We start from the raw sequence: 20315 nt of genomic DNA, 5'->3' as shown, positions 1-20315 counted from the left end.
GTAAAAAATCGGAATACCTCTGCCATCCTCTTTTCATAAGAAAATTAAAAATGCAAACTTCACATTGCCATGTACTTTCATTTCTAAAGAAAAAAAAATGCCCCTAATTTATTTTACATCTCTGACTGTTCACTGTGCCAATATTTGCTTGAAACAACTTCTATCCCACCTACCATACTCATTATTTGCTTATCCTCCTATTTCATTACGAAATGTTTCCCACTTTTCATTCTCAGAAAACCTCATACACAGGCACTTTCTTTTCCCCTCCATTCCCTCTCACTCCCCTCCCCTTTCATTCTTTCTCCTTTGTCTCTTCTTAATATCACTCTCTTCTCACATCTTGTATGTATTCATACAAAATAACAATAGTACAATTAATTACATTTTCTGTCTTCACTGGTAGCTTTATTACAACCTGAAGCATGAACTAACCAATTTATAATGTTATTCAATTAAGGATGCATACTTTTACAATGTATTATGTAGTGCATCACAATACATATATTATTTCTAAACCTCCAATATTTGTACAATATTGCATTATGTATAATTTCTCAGAACATTTATAAGCATTATTGAGGTTGTAACTGGTCATTTACACAATGAATCTCTGGTATCTGTAGATTTCCACTGATGAACACTTGTGAGAAATTTTTGCCAACTAACATCCGAAAACAAAGTAACATTTTCTTTTGCACCAGTGATGTGCATGCAACATGCCATTGTTGTGGGTATGCTGTGCCCTGGTGCATGAATCAAGGGCTGCGATTGGCATCTAAAGATACAGCATCTGTGACTGGTCTGTCAAAGAAGTAATGTGGAGGCTCAGATCTGTAAATCTGTATCAAATGACAACAAAATGACAAAGTAAAACAACAATGAAGTGCTTCAATAATCAACTATTTTTTTTTCCATACAGGATTTATTAGGGGTTGGTATGTTTCAGAATTACGTACCACATTTATAGTGGGTGTAGATATGACAGTGAATACCATTTATGAGCATACTACTAAACAGTAATTTACACTATCCACAAGGAGGGTGGGAACAAATTTTTATCGGGGAGGGGGGGGACAATAGGATACATTAGAAGCCTTAAATGCCAACTTTTTTATTCAGAAAAGGGGCACTTTTTCATTTTTTCTCCCCCCTTAACTATACGTAGACCGAGCTGTCATTTTTTTTTAATTCTACACTATTTTAAGGCATTCAGTATGACATCACATATAGAATTTGGCTTTGCCTTTATCATTGAGATGGTATTTCACTAAATTTGTCAATTTGTACATGCAAAATACACAACGGAACATTTAAAGTTAGCTAGGTTCTTGATTAACACTAACAGTCAGAAGACAATGCAACATTTGACAATCTATAAATATGGACTGTTATTATATTGCCTGTCATTTGTTTTGTACCACACACATACTAGTGTGTGTTATGTAAGGAATCTGGATCAGGCAGTGAAAGGGAATTTTTCACTCCCTTTCAAAAGTGAACCCTTTGACCAAATTATTTTCTTTAATTTTCATTGTTGCATTTTGAGGCATTCACTACCAAATGTAAATTTAATGTTGTTACCATTCAGAAAATACTTGGGCTTATTGATATCACATTTTGATGTGAAAGTTGAAGTCAAGAGGCAATTATTACAATACTGGAGATGCTAAAGTCCCTAACTTAAGCTAGCCTATGTGTGATGAAACAGTAATGTAATGCTGTATAGCCAATAAGCTATACAGCAAAATAGCCGTAAAGGCGTAAGGTCGTGACCTTACAGTCGGCGACAGTCGTGGATGTGTAGATCACACCTACTACGTATGTGGTCAATGCATATGCTATGCTATATTGTCCACATACGGACAACTGTACAAAATCATGGCAATTTTTTTTGTACTGGCACACGTGTGTTATGTATAGGGTCAGGCAGTGAAACTGACTTTTTTCGCTCAGTTTCAAAAAGAACACTTTGACCAAATTATTTTCCAAAATTTTCATTTTTGCATTTTGATTCATGATTTTCATTACCAAATGTAAATTTAATGTTGTTACCATTCAGAAAAAACTTGGGTTTATTGATATCACATTTTGAAAAGGTGAAATTTTGAGGCAAAATTTGAAAGTCAAGAGGCAATTGTTTTTACATTACACACATGCGATGGAGGTAGGCCTATGTATGGTGTAGATCTCTATTTATAATATGGCCAATAATATGCATTGCATGTCCAGAAAAAAAGGTGTGGTATTTGTACCAAATTCACTGGAATTGACTCAAAATGTACACTTTAAATATAATGTGTAACATCTAAATTGCACTTAAGCTCAATAAATTTTACTATTTCTTGGACATTTCGGATGACTTGTACCAATTAATTTGATAAGCTCACTCAAATTTTAATAGAACCAAATCGCAACACAAATATTAATGCATGGGACTGTGATTTAAAAAACTGGCCTAACAACACTTTTGCAACCAAAGCCCGATTTCATTAGTCATCATTATATTATTATCAACACATAATATAATGGCAGAATAAATTACCTTTATGTCCTGATCATTCTTGCTTTTCCTGGTCCTCTCACTGGTGAAATGCACAAAAAATATGCGATAAGATTCCTGTTGCAGAGCTGCAGCATTCCCATGCTAGCAGAACAGTGCACTTGCCTAGGACTCAGAGTACAGGGCCTGTGATTGGTCAATCACATTCAGGTCCCCAATACCCCAGCTGTGATTGGTTATTTAAGGAACAACTATGACATCATCACTGGAGAAAAGAGGTCTGCTAAGTGCACTGATTTTGACACCTTTACATCAGAATTCTGAAAAAAATGCTCAAAATTCAGAGATGGGAACATTCACCATTGGTCTTACACACATGTCCATTGATTATTTAGAGCAAAATAAAGTAGCCCCCAGGTGGAGACTACGGAAGTGAAGAATTTTGAGGCTTGGCCCATGGTCTAAAACTGCTCTTCCTTCTCGCCCTTGTGTTCTTCTATCCGTTTCCCCAGTTCCTCTGTCTTTTCTCCGGCTTTCCGCTCCATTTCATGAATTACTTCCTCATGTCTCTTTCTACATTCCTCCCCCACGGCCTTTAATCCTTTGTGTCTCCGCTTTTACCTCCTTTCGCAGGTCTTCAACTCTCTTCGTCATGTCTTTATGTCTTTCCTCACAGTCCTTCTTCACGACTCCCAATCCATCCTTTATTCTCCCTTGTTCTCTTTTTAATTCCTCTATCGCTGTCGTGTTCTTCCCTATTTCCTCCTTTATTTGGTTTTGTCCCTTTTTTACTTCTCCCAGTCCTTTTCCTACTTTGTCTATCTTTCCCACCACCGTCTTTATTTCGTTTGCCCTCTCTTTTTTGCTCTCTTCCATTGCGACCCCCACTCCTTTTACTTTCTCTTTTAACCTGGTCAGCTCCGCTCGTATCGTGTCGACTTCCTTTTTCATTTCGTTTTTTAGTTCGTCCAAGCTTCCTTTTAGGCTCACTCCCATGTTCTGCGTCTCAACCCACATTTCTTCCATTTTGTTTGTGTTTGTTTCCATTTTCTTATCCATTTCGTTTATGGCTTGCGAAATCATTTTGAGTGCACTCGGCTGAGCCGATTCGGCACGGATAGGGGGGTTTTGGTGGAGAGGGGGAGGGGAGGTGTCATTCGCCGCGGCCGCTGCTGCTGCCGCGCCCATTTCGGGCTCTGGGTTCGGTTGGGGGGGAAATTGTTCCTGCACAACCAACATTTCTTGCTCGGGGTCTCCATCCTGGGCCATGGATTCTAACAATTCTACATCCATTTCTACTACCCCCGCTCCCGCTCGCCTTGAGACTCCATCTTATTTCTCGTAAGGGGTTAATTTAAATTGCTCGTAATTTGGAGGGAATCGGGGGTCGCTCCTCTCACCCCTGGACTGATTTCCCGTGAATTTAGCTTGGAGGCGGGAGGGATTCGAATCCCACTCCCGGCCACCAGTGTTTCGAATTCGTGCCCGCCGGCGTGCGAACGGCCGCGTCACTCGAATCGCGACCGCGTCGCCCACCGGACGAACAATTAAGTTGTAACCCTCCAGGAACTATCGCCCGGAGCCAGTCACGGGTGGGCCTTTCGACCTCACCACAATCGTGCCAATCGGCCACCCGCGTAGGATAGGGTTGTTCGCCAAACTCGACCTACCTAAGTACCCACGCGGATGGTAAACCGGGCGATCGTACCTCGCCGCAGGTCGACTCCGGACACGAACCGCTTAAGCGGTCCGTTCCGTGCTTCAGTGATAACCGAGCGGTGTTATCGTCGGCCTCGACAGTTCCGATTAATTACCGGGCATATTAAGCCCACTACGAACCATTTACGTGAAGCAGGATGGAGGGTCAATAAAGAAAAGACGAAGCGAAACGGGAAAACAGTTCACACAATGCACATTTATTTCCCGGCACATGGAAAGCACATATGTACAGCCATACAGTCAAAATGCACATATAGCAACAATGACGCAGAGTTACTACCGACTACGCGCACACACGGCAACACATATACAGTTCTACTTCGCAGACGGCGCCAACACACATTTACTCAAAAGCAAAGGAAAGAAGCCACCCTCATAGACAAGGGGGCAGACAGGCCTCTAGGCCTATTCTCCGCGCGACCGGCGGGGGGGGGGGGTCCTGCCTGCGTCCTCGTGACTCGTTGGCGGGCGAGCCGCAGATGTGGTCGTGTGGCTGTGCCCCGACTCCGTGTTCCTTGGCGGGTTTCGTTGGCACGACGTTTGGAGTGGGGTGGGAACGGGGCCCCCTTTTTGCACTATCTCAGCGCGGGGAAAAGGGGGAATTGTTGATGCCCTGGGGGAGGAGAATGGCTGGCTGGCTTGGGTCCCGCGACGAACGATCCCACACCGCGACCTCGTCGCCGACCGCCGTCCTTCTCGCCTCGGACCTGAGCTCCTTTGCCTCTTCCCGCAACTCTTCTCAGCCGACTCGAAGACACACTGATCACTTCGCCACCCGACTCGACTAGCTCTCCACCCGACTCGACTAGCTCTCCACCCGACTCGACTCGCTCTCCACCCAACTGGACTCACTCTCCACCCGACTCGACTCTCCACCCGACTCGACTGACTTCATTCGCCTTGCGCTCGCCTTCTTATAGGCCGGCAGGAGCAGTTAATATGCAAATATCCGGATCAGGATGACCTCGGGGCGGAGCCACGCTCGCCCATTGGTTGGAGGAAAGGGGGCGTGAATCTTCCCTGATCCTAGAATTTGCATATATCGATTTCACCAAGACGCGCCTGGAGGCAGGGCCAAGCCGCTCGGCGCTTGTTAATTGGACGGAGGGGAAGTGGGCATGTAGCGCCCTCGGAAAGGCCGCTATTTGGCCTCGGAAAGGCCTCGGAAAGACCAATCGCCGAACGGGCCCGAGACGGCCCGAGACAGCCCGACGCTCAGTGTTCACAGGTGGTGCAGGAATGACCGTAGAAGGAGAGAGGCGAAAGTGGTGGAGGGTTTTCGGTGGTGGTTTGATGGTTATGGTGCCGTTTGGGAATGGCGGTGATGCGATGATGTGGGATTGAGTTGTAAAGGTTGTGGCTGTTGGCGTTGTTGTTGTTGTCTGAGGGTTGGAGCGTGGTTGTAGTTGGTGATGATGGCTGGCGTGGTGGTTAAGGTGGTTGTTGTGTGATGGCGGTTGAGACGTGGTTGGTTCAAAATAAAGATAGAACAGAAAAACGGCTATCTCAAAGCGTCGCAGCCCGAATGAATGACATAAATTCCCTTTATACAACGGGTTTGGGGCTAACTACACATGTACTTAGAGATATCTCACCTACGGGCCCTGAATGGTGGTTTGCAAATTTCCACAGATTTTATATATATATATATATATATATATATATATATATATATATATATATATATATATATATATATATATATATATATATATATATATATATATATATATATATATATATATATATATTGGGTCACCAAAATAGGTCACCCTTATTGTCAGTAATTCTGTCTGTCTGTTTGTTTGGATGTTTGTTCGTTTGTCATCAGCATAATTGGTAGTAAACATGGGTGGATTTTGACCAAACTCGGGTGGTAGGTGCATCTTATAACCTCATGTCTTGGAAATTGTGATGGTTGCTAGGGACGCTTTGGTTTCCCAGCAACAACCGAAAAACCTTTAAAATCGGTACCGTTCACGTGAAATCAATTCGGAAAGCCATTATCCCACGTAGGGTTATGAAATTTGGCACGAATGATCTTCAGGTGATGCTCTATAAAATATATTCCGGTTTTTGTGATATATGGAATACTTTACCCCGCAGCACCCCCTACAATTAAGGTATGCGCGAAAATTGAAGGCCCCCTAGCGACTAGGTGAGTGCATCGATACGAATGAAATTTGCAGGTTCATGGTACTCAATGAGTACTACAACTTTGCCTCAGGACATATTGACCGATTTCGCTTAAGTCAGGGGTCAAAGGTCAATTCGTGCAAAAATCGATAATATGCGAGAGCTGGAGGTGCCTTCGCGCCAAATGCTACTCCTCCGAGGGTTATGGTCGGATGGTCATGAAAATTCACACTAATCGTCTGGAATACATTGTGCACAAACTATCAAGCCGGATTTTCGATTTAGATTCTTGTTCACCCACAGCACCCCCTCAAATTTTGGGGATTTCCGTTTTCAAACCACATTTTCGGTACTTTTCATTCAAATGGATACTGAGTAGTTATCAGTAGATGGAACTGGATGAGATTTGATATGCATAATCTTAAGGTGATTCCCTTTCTGCTATATGACATCCATTTTACTCTATATCTTATAGTTTCCATGCTCGGCGACCCATCGCCGCCTACCGGCGTGTGTGTGTGTGTGTGTGTGTGTGTGTGTGTGTGTGTGTGTGTGGGTGTGTGTGTGGGTGTGTGTGTGTGTGTGTGTGTGTGTGTGTGTGTGTGTGTGTGTGTGTGTGTGTGTGTGTGTGTGTGTGTATATATGTGTATATGTATATATATATATATATATATATATATATATATATATATATATATATATATATATATATATATATATATATATATAATATATATATATATATATATATATATATGTCCTTGCATTGGAAATAATGTTTTTTTTTCTCCCCAAATTAATTTGGATGCTTCAGAATTGCAGCATAATTTATTTGAGAATGGGTCGGGATGTGTGACAGATCCTTTTTTATTTCACAAGACTGTCCAGCAGTAGGCATGATAAGGCACCCTCTTCCAGACCAGTGGCTTGTTAGCCTGAATTGCACTGTAAATCTACAGCCCTGTTTGGTCTTTCCCCTACTCCTGACTAGATCTGCCACAACCTGAGCTGGGAAGCCTGAAACACTTGCACCAACTGTCTGGTGCGCTTTCTTCTGATGAAGATTCAGTTTGTACAGAGCCTCTCTCTGAGGACCCCACAATCCTCACAATGAACTTTGAAGATTTGAAGCAGTTGGACACAGTGGGTGTGGAACTCATCCCAGAAAAGAAGGGGCTGTTTCTGAAGCATGTTGAGTATGAGGTCACAAGCAGGGTGAGTGAACTCTTATTTTCATCATTTAGTCATGTTTGAGAAACTTTTAAGCAGAAATTGTAGTCCATGATTGTCACTGCCAGAGCCAGATTCTTTCAATGAAATGTCGTATCTGGTCAAGTATGTGTGAGTTATCAGATTAGAGCAACAGCAAAACGAGTCACATTGCCCAAATAATCAGAATTTAGTTAATGCTGCTGGGTGATTTAGTGAGGCATAAGTTTTTAAATCTGGGAGATTTGGTGAAGAAAATCCAGATGTTAAGTCATCTGAAGTGGCTGACAGTTTGTTTTTTTTTGTTATTAATGAGAGTCAAGAGTGTCAGGCTATTTCCTTGGGAACCAATACTTTAGATTTCCTGGATGCACCTGCATGTTTTTTTTTCATAATTCTTGCAAAATCTCTGCCTACATTTTAGCCGACCTGGTCATTAGAGTATCATGACAATAACAAACTAGAACAGCACTCGGTAGAGGGCATATCGCCACCAGGCTGAACAATTTACATTTTGTATCCCACTGATAGGCCGGATTTGCATCCGGACCTGAACCAAAACCAAATTGGCTTGTCTTTGTCACCTACCCAAGTCGTCTACCTAGTTTTGTCATAATCCATCTACAACTTCTTTAAATATCATGCTACATATAATTGTTGGCCTGATCTCAATCTCAATTGTGAAGAATCACTTTGAAAATTCCAGTGCTGTATTTGGATCCAGATCCTCACCAAAATCTCATCAATTTGGCCTTGGCACTCGCCCAACCTTTCCATCAGGTTTTGTCCGAATCTGTCCATTTTTGGGATATCCTTTTTTTTAACAACTTTTTGAGATATCCTGCTTACAAGCAGAAAAACAGGGGTGAAAACATAACCTCTGTCCACCTTTGGTGGTAGAGGTAAAACAAATAAACAAACAAACAAAAAAACTGACCATTTGTTTTCCAATTATCCAAGTGAAACAATTTTGTTCATGTTGATCAAAGACTTAAAAAAAAAAGATCAATTGATTATTCAGTCATGACATTTCTATTTCTCGTCAGACTTCATAATACAGTAAGGCATTGTAAACAAAATAGATAAATAACTGCTGTGGAATTCCAACTTTTTTTTTGCCCCACAGCTTATGTTTGATGCCTTCAAACTAATGCAACCCACTGCCCATGACCATAATGTAGACTTGGAATCAATTGTCCCAGTAGCACTTGGGCAAAGGTCGAACTCAGTAGGTCACAGCACTCGTGTCGATGGTAAGAGTTGTGGTGGTGGTCAAACTCTGCAAAAGTGAAACGTATATGTCGTCATAAAAAAAAAATCACATTTATTCCATTTTGAGGAGTACTTGCCGTGCGCCAAGTTTCAATTTTTTCCTTGGTGCAGTTTCAGAGATAGAGGTCCAAAGTTTTTCTATTTTCCCAACATGGCTGCCACACCATGTGACCTGTGACATCATAATTATGATTAAAACATGCTACATGAGTAGTCGCACCAATGGTGAAAATTTTGTCTCAATCCGACAAGCGGTTGCGGAGAAAAACACGAAGGTTCTGTGCGAACAAACAAACAGACCCAAATTCAATACCCTCTCTTTCGGCGAGGGTAACTATGCTTTTTTTTTTCTTTCTTGCTTACTGAACTTACTTCTTTCTTCATACAATTCAAAACTATTGTGAAGTGCCCAGGTCTTAATTGACCATGGTCATGCCAGGCGAGATTTAGCCACAAGATTACCGATTCATCTCATTCATTGGCTGATTCAAATAAATTTGTAGTTACCCCACTATCCTCTGTATATGACATACATCGACTCATTTATAGGTTGTCACTCAGAAGAACTTGGTTGTGAAAAGTGCTATCTTGCAATAGCATGCTGACATGTGGCCATAGGACTTATCAGGGTTGTTCAATAGCTCATCCATTGAATATGTACCAGAAAATATATGATTAAGCACCTTGACCAATCATCTGAAGTTCAATCAGACCCAGCAATAAATACTGACTTAATATGATATTTAAATATATTTTATCCAAACGTGTACAAAAGATTTTCGGCAATGCCGAGTAGAACAAATTTCAACAAAAAGTTCCGTTTCTGAGAAATTCCACGTAAATCAAACGGAATACCACATCCTGCATTGGAGTCGTTGGAAGGAACCTGAAGAAGAAAAGAGCAAAGATGGAGTCGTCAGGAGGAACCTGGTGGGATTTGGGTTTCAACTGCTACTCTCCACCCTCAAACTCAATACATGCACCTGCGGAGGTGCTTGTTGAAGTGACGTCACAGCGCCTGTGGACTGTTACTGAGCTGCCATATTGGGACATGTCTCATCGTAGCAATGGGTTTTTCTGTTGGAATAGAACCATATTCTTTGGAAACTGTAATACAGTGAAGCAGAGCTAAACAATATTCAAACTGCAGTTACTTCTAAATAACAAAGTTACAGTGATAGTGACATTATGGAGGAGAACATGGGCAGGGAAGGCTTAGATTGGTGCGAATCTGGACATTGTAAAGAAATGCCTAAAGTACGGGAACACGCATGTTGCCAAGACTGGAATTTACCATTAACCATACGATAAATCAAATGAAAACGACTGTTCCTGTGGTTGAGTTCCTTTTGGAACGTTAGTTCCTGTGATCAATAATATAGTGAACCCGGACGTTTTCGTTGATCTTTTCATTAATTTATTGATATGGAAGGGGTCGGGCGAGTTGGCACCTGATACCTTGCAGACTGTATTGTTCCTTCTGAAATAAAAATTATGAACAGCATGAAATTCCTATATATATATATATATATATATATATATATATATATATATATATATATATATATATATATATATATATATATATATATATATATATATATATAAGCCACTTCAATGCTAACTCTTTCTTCCCTGGATATTTATCGGCACTTGAGATCTGGAAAAAGCTTTTACTGCACTTTCCTGTCTCGTTGACACAGCCATGCGCCTGATACTCTGGCATCGTGCTTCCTTTCTTGTACTGGCGCTGTGACGTCACATTCTCACAAAATCTCACTCCTCCATTATCCCATTGATGGCGAACAATATCTTTTGATTCATGAGCTTTATTGTTAAATATTTATTGAAAGAAAAATTTTAGGGACGATTAAAGAAAAGGTATTTTTTCGACTGATGAACTTTCTTCAAAGGTCTCGGTGTAATTGTGCCTTAATGTCTATAAAAAAAAAAATAATTCGAACCATGTAATACAGTAGTTGCATGGTAATTGCCCTGGTTATGATCATATCTCAAATGCTGCTCTCATCTGGATTTGAACCCATAATTTTAGGAAGGTCACTTCAGTGTCTTCACCACTAAGCCATGACCTTGTATTGCAACACACCGTCTTACTTTGAAGATGTTAAGCTGACTGTTATTTTTATTTGGACATATTTTCTCAAATAGGAATTGAGCTTTGGCTTGATACCCTGGACAATTTACTTCAATGCTTACAATATCTTTCTGTCTCTGTGTAGTTCATATTTGTCAAGTAGTTGGGGGGGGGGGGGAAAGGAAAATAGTTTGTTCCTGCCAATTACAGAATCCATTCATTGTTTTAACGCTGCTATTGAAGCAAAATAATACAGTTGTTTCACTGGGGAACTCATTACAAAAGGTGTTTGTTGGCTATATATACTTGTTATTCATTAAAATAGTCATAAGGGAGCCTTATACCCAGAAATTTGAATGAAGAAAGCCTTACTAGAGAGCTGTTTAATCACTTCATTCATATGTGAAGAATGTTACTTGTTTTGGTCATCTTTGATTTCGAGAGCTTGCTTTGCCACTGATTCACTACGCAGACAATGATGCTGCCACTAAACCAAGTTTATTTTACAAGTGTAATTGATCCTGATATGAAGGAAAACATTTTCCATATTTTTATGTGTTCTCCTTGCAATTGCCAGGTCATTTTGACAGACTTTTTGTGTGTAGTTTTTAATGCACTGAACATTAAGTTTATGTGGGCGTGATTTCTCTCCTTTAACAAGACCATGATAAGATGATCCACTTCACATTTTGCTGCTGTGTAGTTGTCAAGGAATTCCTGGGGAATAGGCTCATTATTCTGGTCATGTGACCAGTGGTTTGGGTGAAATGATAATGAAATAACCATGTCTCCGATCTATTTTATTGCAGCGTTTCCGGACCACAGTATACCGACGGTACAACGACTTTGTCGCTTTCCAGGAGATGCTGCTGCAGCGTTTTCCATACCGACTTGTACCATCTCTACCCCCCAAAAAAATGCTCCGGGGTGAGAATTGAAATAGATAAAATGAAGCATAAGCCATGGGAATCATGCCAAAGGGCCATAAGAGAGTAAGGATTTAAAATAGAGAAAACAAGTAAAAAAAGACACAAATGACATTGTTTTAGTAGTTTTCCTGTATGGAGTTAAAGGGCGAGCAAATATTTATGTACAACTAGAATGGCCACCAGTCTACCAGTTGGCCATCTTTGATCAGATCACAGAATAAAGTGAGATGCACGTGTATGCCATCATGCACTGTGCTTGTACCACGTTTGAACAAAATCGGACCATGCATGTCTGAGAAATGGTTGGGGACACTTAACAAAATGGCCACCGGGCGGCCATCTTGAATGTGATCTTGAAAAAATATGATGTGCATATGTAAGCCATCATTCGTTATCTGTGTGCCAAGTTTGAACAACATCGGTAGACGCATGTCCAAGAAATGGTTGAAGACGTGTTCAACATCGGAGTTTTTACAACTAAAATGGCCGCCAGTCGGCCATCTTGGAACTGATCTCGGAAAAAAAAAATGGCGCGCATATGTATACCATAATGTGTTATCTTTGTGCCAATTACAAATGAAATCGATCCATACATGCCCGAGATATGGTTGCGGAAGCACGCACGTATTCGAAAATTGAGACCAAAATCCATAAGCCCCCATTCTGGACTAAGTCTGACGGGGGCCAATTCATCCAGAACTTTACCAAAAGATAACTTTTGGAAGCTGATTTAAAAAAAAAAAAAGTGTCTCAGTGCAGGTTGTAATTAAAATTTCCACAAATTAGGGGAGCACTTCACGAAAGCACATTCCCCAAAGATTTTGTTTCTTATTTTGGATGTAGTTATGAGCCTAGTTTATCAGATAAAATGAGATTATTCCGAAGCTGATGCAAGATCATCAATGTAAAAAGGGCTGAGGCCATAAGTTAATGTATAGGGAAGGAGAACTTTCAAAGCACTTTATTTTTTATTCCGTGTGGTTGTTGTTATTTATTTATTTATTTTGATTTTCAGTTATGTCAATCTGAAATGTTTTTTTTATCTTATATTTTTCTTCAAAAAAAAATTAGCATGATACCCTGGTGCAATAACTGTCAGAAACTAGAATGGCACTCTGTTTAGTGCATACCTCAACAAGGCTGAATAGTTTACATTTTGTTTCCCACTGATGGGCTGGATCTGGATCTGAACCTGAATCTGAACCAAAATCTAATCAGCTTGTTCTCGTCACCAACCCAACTCATCCACCAAGTTTTGTCATTCGTCCACAACTTTTTGAGACATCATGCTATATATCGTTTTTGGCTCGATCTCTCAATGGTGAAGAATCAAAAAAACAAAAAAAAAAAACATTCTCTTATCTTGATCCGGATTCGGATCTTTACCAAAATCGAATCGATTCTTCCCAAACATTTTGAGATATCCTGCTCAGAGACAGACAGACTGTGGTGAAAACAACCAATGTCCACCTTCAGTGGTGTTGGTAATGAATCAAAGAATTCTGAAACTTTAAATGTGTATTTTCCATCTACTACCTATGTCCTGATTAGTGTATGTCGGGATTCTGATAAAACCTGTTCAAACAAACTCTAACGGCACATACAGTTCCTGTGTGGACGTTGCAGATAATATTGTGTAAGACTACAAATGTGCTTCAATCAGCCAGCACATGAATCTCAAGTACCAGAATAAAGTTATGTTTGCAGTATTATTATTTTTTTTAATTTCTCTGAAATATTTTCTATACCCTTTTATGATCACAACCAAAGGCTTTTTCGAGATCACTCCATAACTGAGTTGCATATTGTAGCGGGATGACAGGGAACTCGTGTTGCACAATTGTTTCAACCACGATGGCAGCTGCCGAATGATTTGACAATGTTCATTATTACGTTAAAGAAAACAGCAGATGGTCGGCAGGATGAAGATCATTGTGTAACTTGGTTATGCATGGAATGCATCCAAGATATCTTTTTTTTTTAATTTTCAAGCGTTTGTGCGTTTGTTTGTGTTTGTGCGTTTGTACATTATTCTTTCACGGCCGAACCATAGCACCGAGACGCCCCTATTTTTGTGTGTAGGTACTTCAGAATCCGGGCAAGGTTTTAAGCTACCCCCCCACATCCCCCCACTCCCAAGAAAAGTATCTGTCTGTATGTTTGTGCAGGTCTGAAAATCATATTTTGCATATGTGCTGGGGGTACCGAAGTTCAAGTTATGGATGCAAAAAAAAATCCCCCCCTCTCCCCCCCCCATTGCGAGGGTGGCAAGCCCACTTATCATTTCCACCTGTATGGCTGGGCCAATCCACACAAAATGTTGCACATGTGCTGGGGTTACCCAGGGTCATGGGCACAACACAACTGCCCCACTCCCCTGACAAAGTAAGGATTCCAGTACTTCAGAATCTGGGCAAGGTTTTGAGCTCCCACACGTTGGCCATGACGTCTATTTTGAGGCGACCAAAGGCTGTTATAAAGTGTATAATGGGATGTACATCAGGCAGTACTGCCACTGGTCTGCAGGCAAAATTTAACCACCACGAGGCCAGTAACTCCATAGCTTTTTAATGTCAAACGCCTCCCAAAACCGCCTCAGGGAAAAGCTCAACCGGGCGGGCAGTGCTGGTACCCCTTGCCCCCACCCAGGGCAGTGCCGGGTCATTCCTCTCGTATCTATATTTAGTAAAGCAATCCATTTTGTCCTCTTCGCTCCATAGCAGGTAGATTTTAAGAAGTGACACTACCGAATCACACATTCAGCTATAATCAAACGCATCTTTGTCTCAGCAGCAGATCGTGAGTTCATAGAATCTCGCCGCAAGGCTCTGCAGCGTTTCACCAACCTTGTGGCACGGCACCCCGTCATATCTCGGGATTCTCTCGTGCACACCTTCCATACTGTCTCCGGAAATGTAAGTTTCTATTGTGCTTTTGTGAAAGCAATAATGCTCCCCCTCCTCCTCTTCAAATTTGACTGTAATATTTCATCATATTTTGGTGGTTGAAAATTCTTAAATTGGTCCATAAGCCATTGTTCTCTCAATATAAGAATTTAGACGCCAACATTTTACCTGAATCGGATGGTATTTGGGAGCCTTTGCAAAATTAGGTGAAAATTCTGAGCCTTACTCATACATCACAAGTAAACAGCGGCATTAGGTGTCGCAGTTATTGTGAATCATGTTTATGATTTGTGAACTTCATGTTGAAAAAGCTGTTCTGTGCCCTGTCTTGATTCTTCACATTAATGCCTGGGGTTAGGATCTCTGTAGTTTCAGGTTTAAATTTTTAATTCAACTCTTGTTTGTAAAGGCCCTGTCACACCTTGACGATTTAGCCAGAATATGCCTGACGTATGCAAAATTTGGCTAAAACGCTGGCACGCGTCGAATACGTTATGGGAAAGTTTGTATACATTAAGGGCACGCTGGCATACGTCGTAGTACGCCGAGGTGATAGACAAATTTTCCGTGCTTGAAATTTTTCGACGTATGCCAGCGTATGACTCGCACGTTCAGTGTAAATAAATCCTAAAGTCGAGGCACCTCTTCACACAGACTTAAATACAAATGAGGTGAAGCAAAGTAAAAGAAAATCCTTCCTTTATTCTTGCACTTAGCTTGTCCAGAGATGGTCTTTGTGGAACTTGGACTTGTTGCTTCATCCTGCACGTATAGACGCACCCAAAAATGGCGCCAAGCCGCTCTCTCGCAGCAGGAACGTTCGTTAGGCAATTTGTGAGGGGTATTCAACACCAAGGCTCACCGACCATCATGCAGCTTCTTTGTCTATCGTGCTTGCCAATATGCGGCCCTCTTCAGAAAGGTGCTGTCTCCTTCAGTGACATACACGATGCTTTGAGGTTCGTCCCATATGACCCAACCAAGAGCCAATGGCCAGCATCTTCCTAAGTACATGAGCCAATTTGCCTCAGCACGAAAACGAGAATCATGCCATCTTCATGCGTCGAAGGAAAGCTAGCTGTAAAGACCTGTTCTTACAGGCCATCTCCGAGCTACTTTCTCTCTCGACTGTGTGCGTCCCTCACTCCGCACTCGTGCATTCCTCCTCATCTCTCTCTGACGGCACTCCGAACAACCGTCCACCTCCGGGGCGTGGCTTGCTCGCATGAAACTCGGGAAGGCGGGGCTTCTGCCTGCTCGGCACGCCTGGCTCGCTTATTATCGTTGTGGTTATTATAAAAAAACGCACTTCTTTCATGGTTTATAATCCAAAAACATTAGGAAAAGTCACAAGGGGTGGGGGGGGGGGGGTTGGAGCATTTACATACTGGGGAAATTATCCTAAATCCCTATCTAAATAACACCATCCCACCTCCTGTGTGGTGACACGTAACACTTAAGCTCACAGTTTCCTTACTTGATTACATTGAGATGTCTCCTACATGTCCACGGAGCAAAGAACTCTATTCAATCCTAACATTCCGATGGAATTCCTCAATCAACCCCCACAACCATAACAACAACATGTGCACACTGATAAGATGAAAACTGGCTTATCTGAATACCTCCAACCCCGTCCAGTTCTTCAAGGATGCATACGTTCCTTTCAGAAAACCATGCTTGTTAAATTCTCAAAATTCATACTTGCTCCTTACCCCCCCCCCCTTTTTCCCTCCTTCATTCCTCTTCTCTCTCACTTGTGAAATCATATTCCTGAGGAAGTGCAATCCCACTTTTCCCTCTAAGGCTTCATTGTGGTAGTGCACCAACATCTGGTGTTGTCATCCATCTCTACAATGTGATATGATCTTTTATACCCCCATTAACCCTCCCCTATTCAAGCTCTCTTACTGTCAGGTTACCATCTTCCTCCTTTCTCCCATCTGCTTGCTTGTTACATCCACCTTTTGGCCCATTGTCTAAACGTTCTCTCAGGGATTGTCTTCTGCTCTTTCAATGCACCGTAACATTGTTTTGTAAACTGAAATAAAATAAAAGTCTGCCTTTGGAAGCATTCAACGTTTCATTTCTTCATGAGCTAACTCATGACTCTGCCTCTTGCCTATGTCTGCACAGGACCTACAGGGCAAGCTGAAAGATTGTCTGCGAAGCACTGGGGATGAGTTCATGAGCAGCTCGCTTGCAACACAAGCAAAGGCCAGTTGATTTAAAATGCATAGTTCTCATGTTGTTTTTAACATGACAGCTTCAAAATATAACCTATTTATTTTAGGGTTTATAAGGAATGTAAAAGAGATGAGATGGGGGGGGTGAATGGTGGGAAGAAAGAAGGGTTTGGAAGTATAAATGTGATGTGCAGTGATCTTGACATTCTGGTTTAAGTTTTATGTAAATGTGCATGCACTTTCTTATATCACAGAATACTCTTAAAAACAAATGTCATCTTAAAATAATGGTGTGAATACGAGGGTGCTTCAAGGTTGATGTTGTCTATTAATTGTAGAAAATCTCAAAGTAATAGTTCTAAGTTGAAATCTTGTGCAATGATATAAACGACCATAAATCGGTGAGCGATCTTGAATTGTCTCGCATTCAACCAGCTACTGTCACTTTAGCAAAAATTAAATGTGCCGAAGAGCTAATTTTGGAGAATCACCAGATTCCTATTCACAAAATTTCAGAAATTTAGATGTCATTGTTTAAATTGTTGAAACAACCAAACACTCATTCTTACATTGAATTAACTAGAGGGGGAGCACTCGGGAGAGTGCAAAACCTCCGCCGCCAATACTGCTGGGTCACTCAAGTGAACCTTATATCTTATTCATTAAATATGATGTCAACAGTGCTGAGAGTTATAGTTATTTTCTCCATTTTTTTTTTGGGGGGGGGAGGGGGTTGGAAATCACTTAAAACATGTAAAAATGCAAACAAATAAAATCGAAATTTTGTTGAAAAAAAAAAGTTGCAAAAATATTATTTTCTCTAACAATTGTTTTTTTGGGGGGGGGTTGGAAATCACTTAAAACATGTAGAAATGCAAAAAAAAAATTTGGGGGGGGAGGGGTTGGAAATGACAAAATATGTAGAAATGCCAAAAAAAAAATTTTCTCTATTTTTTTGGGGGGGGTAACAATTTTTTGGGGGGGGGTTGGAAATCACTTAAAACATGTTTTCTTTTTTTTTTTTTCTTTTCTTTTTTTTTTTCTTTGTTTTGTTATTTGTTAATTTGTTAATTACTTTTGCATTATTTGGTGATGCCATGTGTAATGGCCATGACAAAGCATATTGTTGTACACTCCAAAATAATTGCATACATTACTGTCATAGTAAGGGCTGGCAGGATAGCTTTGAGGTATGTACACTCACTGCTGAGCTATGTAGCTTGCGTTCAAATTATTGTCAAACACAGAGCTTTTTTACAGTTATAAACTGTCATGCTGGTGTTTCACAGGCAGGTCGAGGTATCAATATTTATGCTGTCCCTTGCATGGACTTTAAACGAGGTGTCCTGTTTGCTCATATTGATTGGTGGATATTAAAAGTGTCACATTGCCCTTCACGAACAATAAGTGAGTTATCGCCCAGACTTTAAACAAATTACAAATTCCTGCCACCTTCAGTCAAACAGACATTGACAGCTAGTTCCTGAAGGACACAAAAAGCTGGGGATAATTTGGGCCATTGAAGTAGTACTTGTGGTTTACTGCAGCAAAATACAATCCCTGTCTCTCTCTCGCTCTCGCTCTCGCTCTCGCTCTCGCTCTCGCTCTCGCTCTCGCTCTCGCTCTCGCTCTCGCTCTCGCTCTCTCGCTCTCGCGATCTCTCTCGCTCTCGCGATCTCTCTCGCTCTCGCGATCTCTCTCGCTCTCGCGATCTCTCTCGCTCTCGCGATCTCTCTCGCTCTCGCGATCTCTCTCGCTCTCGCGATCTCTCTCGCGATCTCTCTCGCTCTCGCGATCTCTCTCGCTCTCGCGATCTCTCTCGCTCTCGCGATCTCTCTCGCTCTCGCGATCTCTCTCTCTCTCCCGATCTCTCTCTCTCTCCCCCCGATCTCTCTCTCTCTCCCTGATCTCTCTCTCTCCTTCTTACTCTCCCACCCCTCCCTTTCTACCTCTCCCACCTCTCTTCCTCCCACCACGATCCCTCTCCCTCCAACCACTATCCCTTTCCCTCCCACCCCTATCTCTCTCTCTCTCTCTCTCTCTCTCTCTCTCTCTCTCTCTCTCTCTCTCTCTCTCTCTCTCTCTCTCTCTCTCTCTCTCTCTCTCTCTCTCTCTCTCTCTCTCTCTCTCTCTCTCTCTCCAACCCCCTCTCTCTCTCCCACCCCTATTGGATTCGCTATATATGCTAGATATCCCTTATTGTCGGGTTGTGTGTGTGTGTGTGTCTGCAACGCGAGGCTCCACAGCACAAACCAGCGAACCAATTTCGATGAAACTTTGCCAACATGTGCAGTATTTGTTGGGAATGTGCGCGTTTGAATTTCGTTGCCTAGCAACCACCCGTTGTTGTGCAGCGGCCGAAAAACCGCGTACAGTATTTTCAATACTTGTCCTTCAGTTTTGAATGTGGAGAGAAGCGAGACTTCGGAATTAAACACTTCGAGATATTTAGAAAATTTAACTTAAGCCGATTTTTGATTGAGGTTTTATTTTTCAAATGGTAGTCCTTCAAAAATCGGGTGTCTATTCACCGTCATTTTTTATGAGGGGCTTAGAAAAGTGGGCGGAGCTTAAGGAAAGTGGATGTGGTTGATGAAAAGTGGGAGTGGTGTAGGAAAGTGGGCGTGGCTTATGGAAAGTCAGCGTGGCTTCTGAAAAATATTGTGTGGCTCAGGAGGTGTGGTCAAACAAGAGCATTGAGAGAAGTTTATCTGGTTGTGTGTGTGTGTGTGTGTGTGTGTGTGTGTGTGTGTGTGTGTGTGTGTGTGTGTGTGTGTGTGTGTGTGTCTGCAACACGAGGCTCCACAGCACAAACCAGCAAACCGATAATTTATTTATTTACCTAAAACGATTCCCCACCCACACACTACCTCCAATTATTTATTTATTTACTGAAAATGATTCCCGTCCACACACCACCTCCAATTATTTATTTATTTACAGAAAACGATTCCACGACCCACACAGCACCTTTCATTATTTATTTATTTACTGAAAATGATTCCCCACCCACACACCACCTTAAATTATTTATTTATTTTCCGAAAACGATTCCCCACCCACACACCACCTCCAATTATTTATTTACCGAAAACGATTCCACGACCCACACACCACCTCCAATTATTTATTTATTTATTTACTGAAAACTATTCCACGACCCACACACCACCTCCAATTATTTATTTATTTACCGTAAACAATTCCACGATCCACACACCACCCTCAATTATTTATTTATTTACCGAAAACGATTCCACGATCCACACACCACTTCTAATTATTTATTTATTTACCAAAAACGATTCCACGACCCACACACCACCTCCAATTATTGGATTCGCTAGATATCCCTTATTG

At 41.5% G+C, this 20315-nt stretch overlaps 1 protein-coding gene across 4 annotated transcripts in view; it reads left to right on the top strand.

Annotated features, from left to right (window-relative positions):
• Positions 1 to 20315, top strand: part of SNX8 (sorting nexin 8) — a 69066-nt gene that overhangs the window by 19437 nt on the left and 29314 nt on the right. For 3 of the 4 annotated variants that reach the window (XM_085884963.1, XM_085884979.1, XM_085884988.1), the window contains 4 exons: positions 7350 to 7573; positions 11744 to 11861; positions 14654 to 14778; positions 16906 to 16986. In XM_085884963.1, coding sequence (XP_085741089.1) covers positions 7350 to 7573; positions 11744 to 11861; positions 14654 to 14778; positions 16906 to 16986 — 548 coding nt within the window. The remainder of the gene's footprint in view (positions 1 to 7349; positions 7574 to 11743; positions 11862 to 14653; positions 14779 to 16905; positions 16987 to 20315) is intronic. The other variant, XM_085884973.1, reaches the window with a different exon arrangement.

Source organism: Eptatretus burgeri, chromosome 1 (assembly GCF_056783735.1).
Source record: "Eptatretus burgeri isolate ZD-2024b chromosome 1, Ebu_testis_v1, whole genome shotgun sequence".
NCBI lineage: Eukaryota > Metazoa > Chordata > Myxini > Myxiniformes > Myxinidae > Eptatretus > Eptatretus burgeri.
The sequence above is the reverse complement of the archived record's forward strand: the minus strand, read 5'-3'. Positions and strand labels throughout refer to the sequence as shown.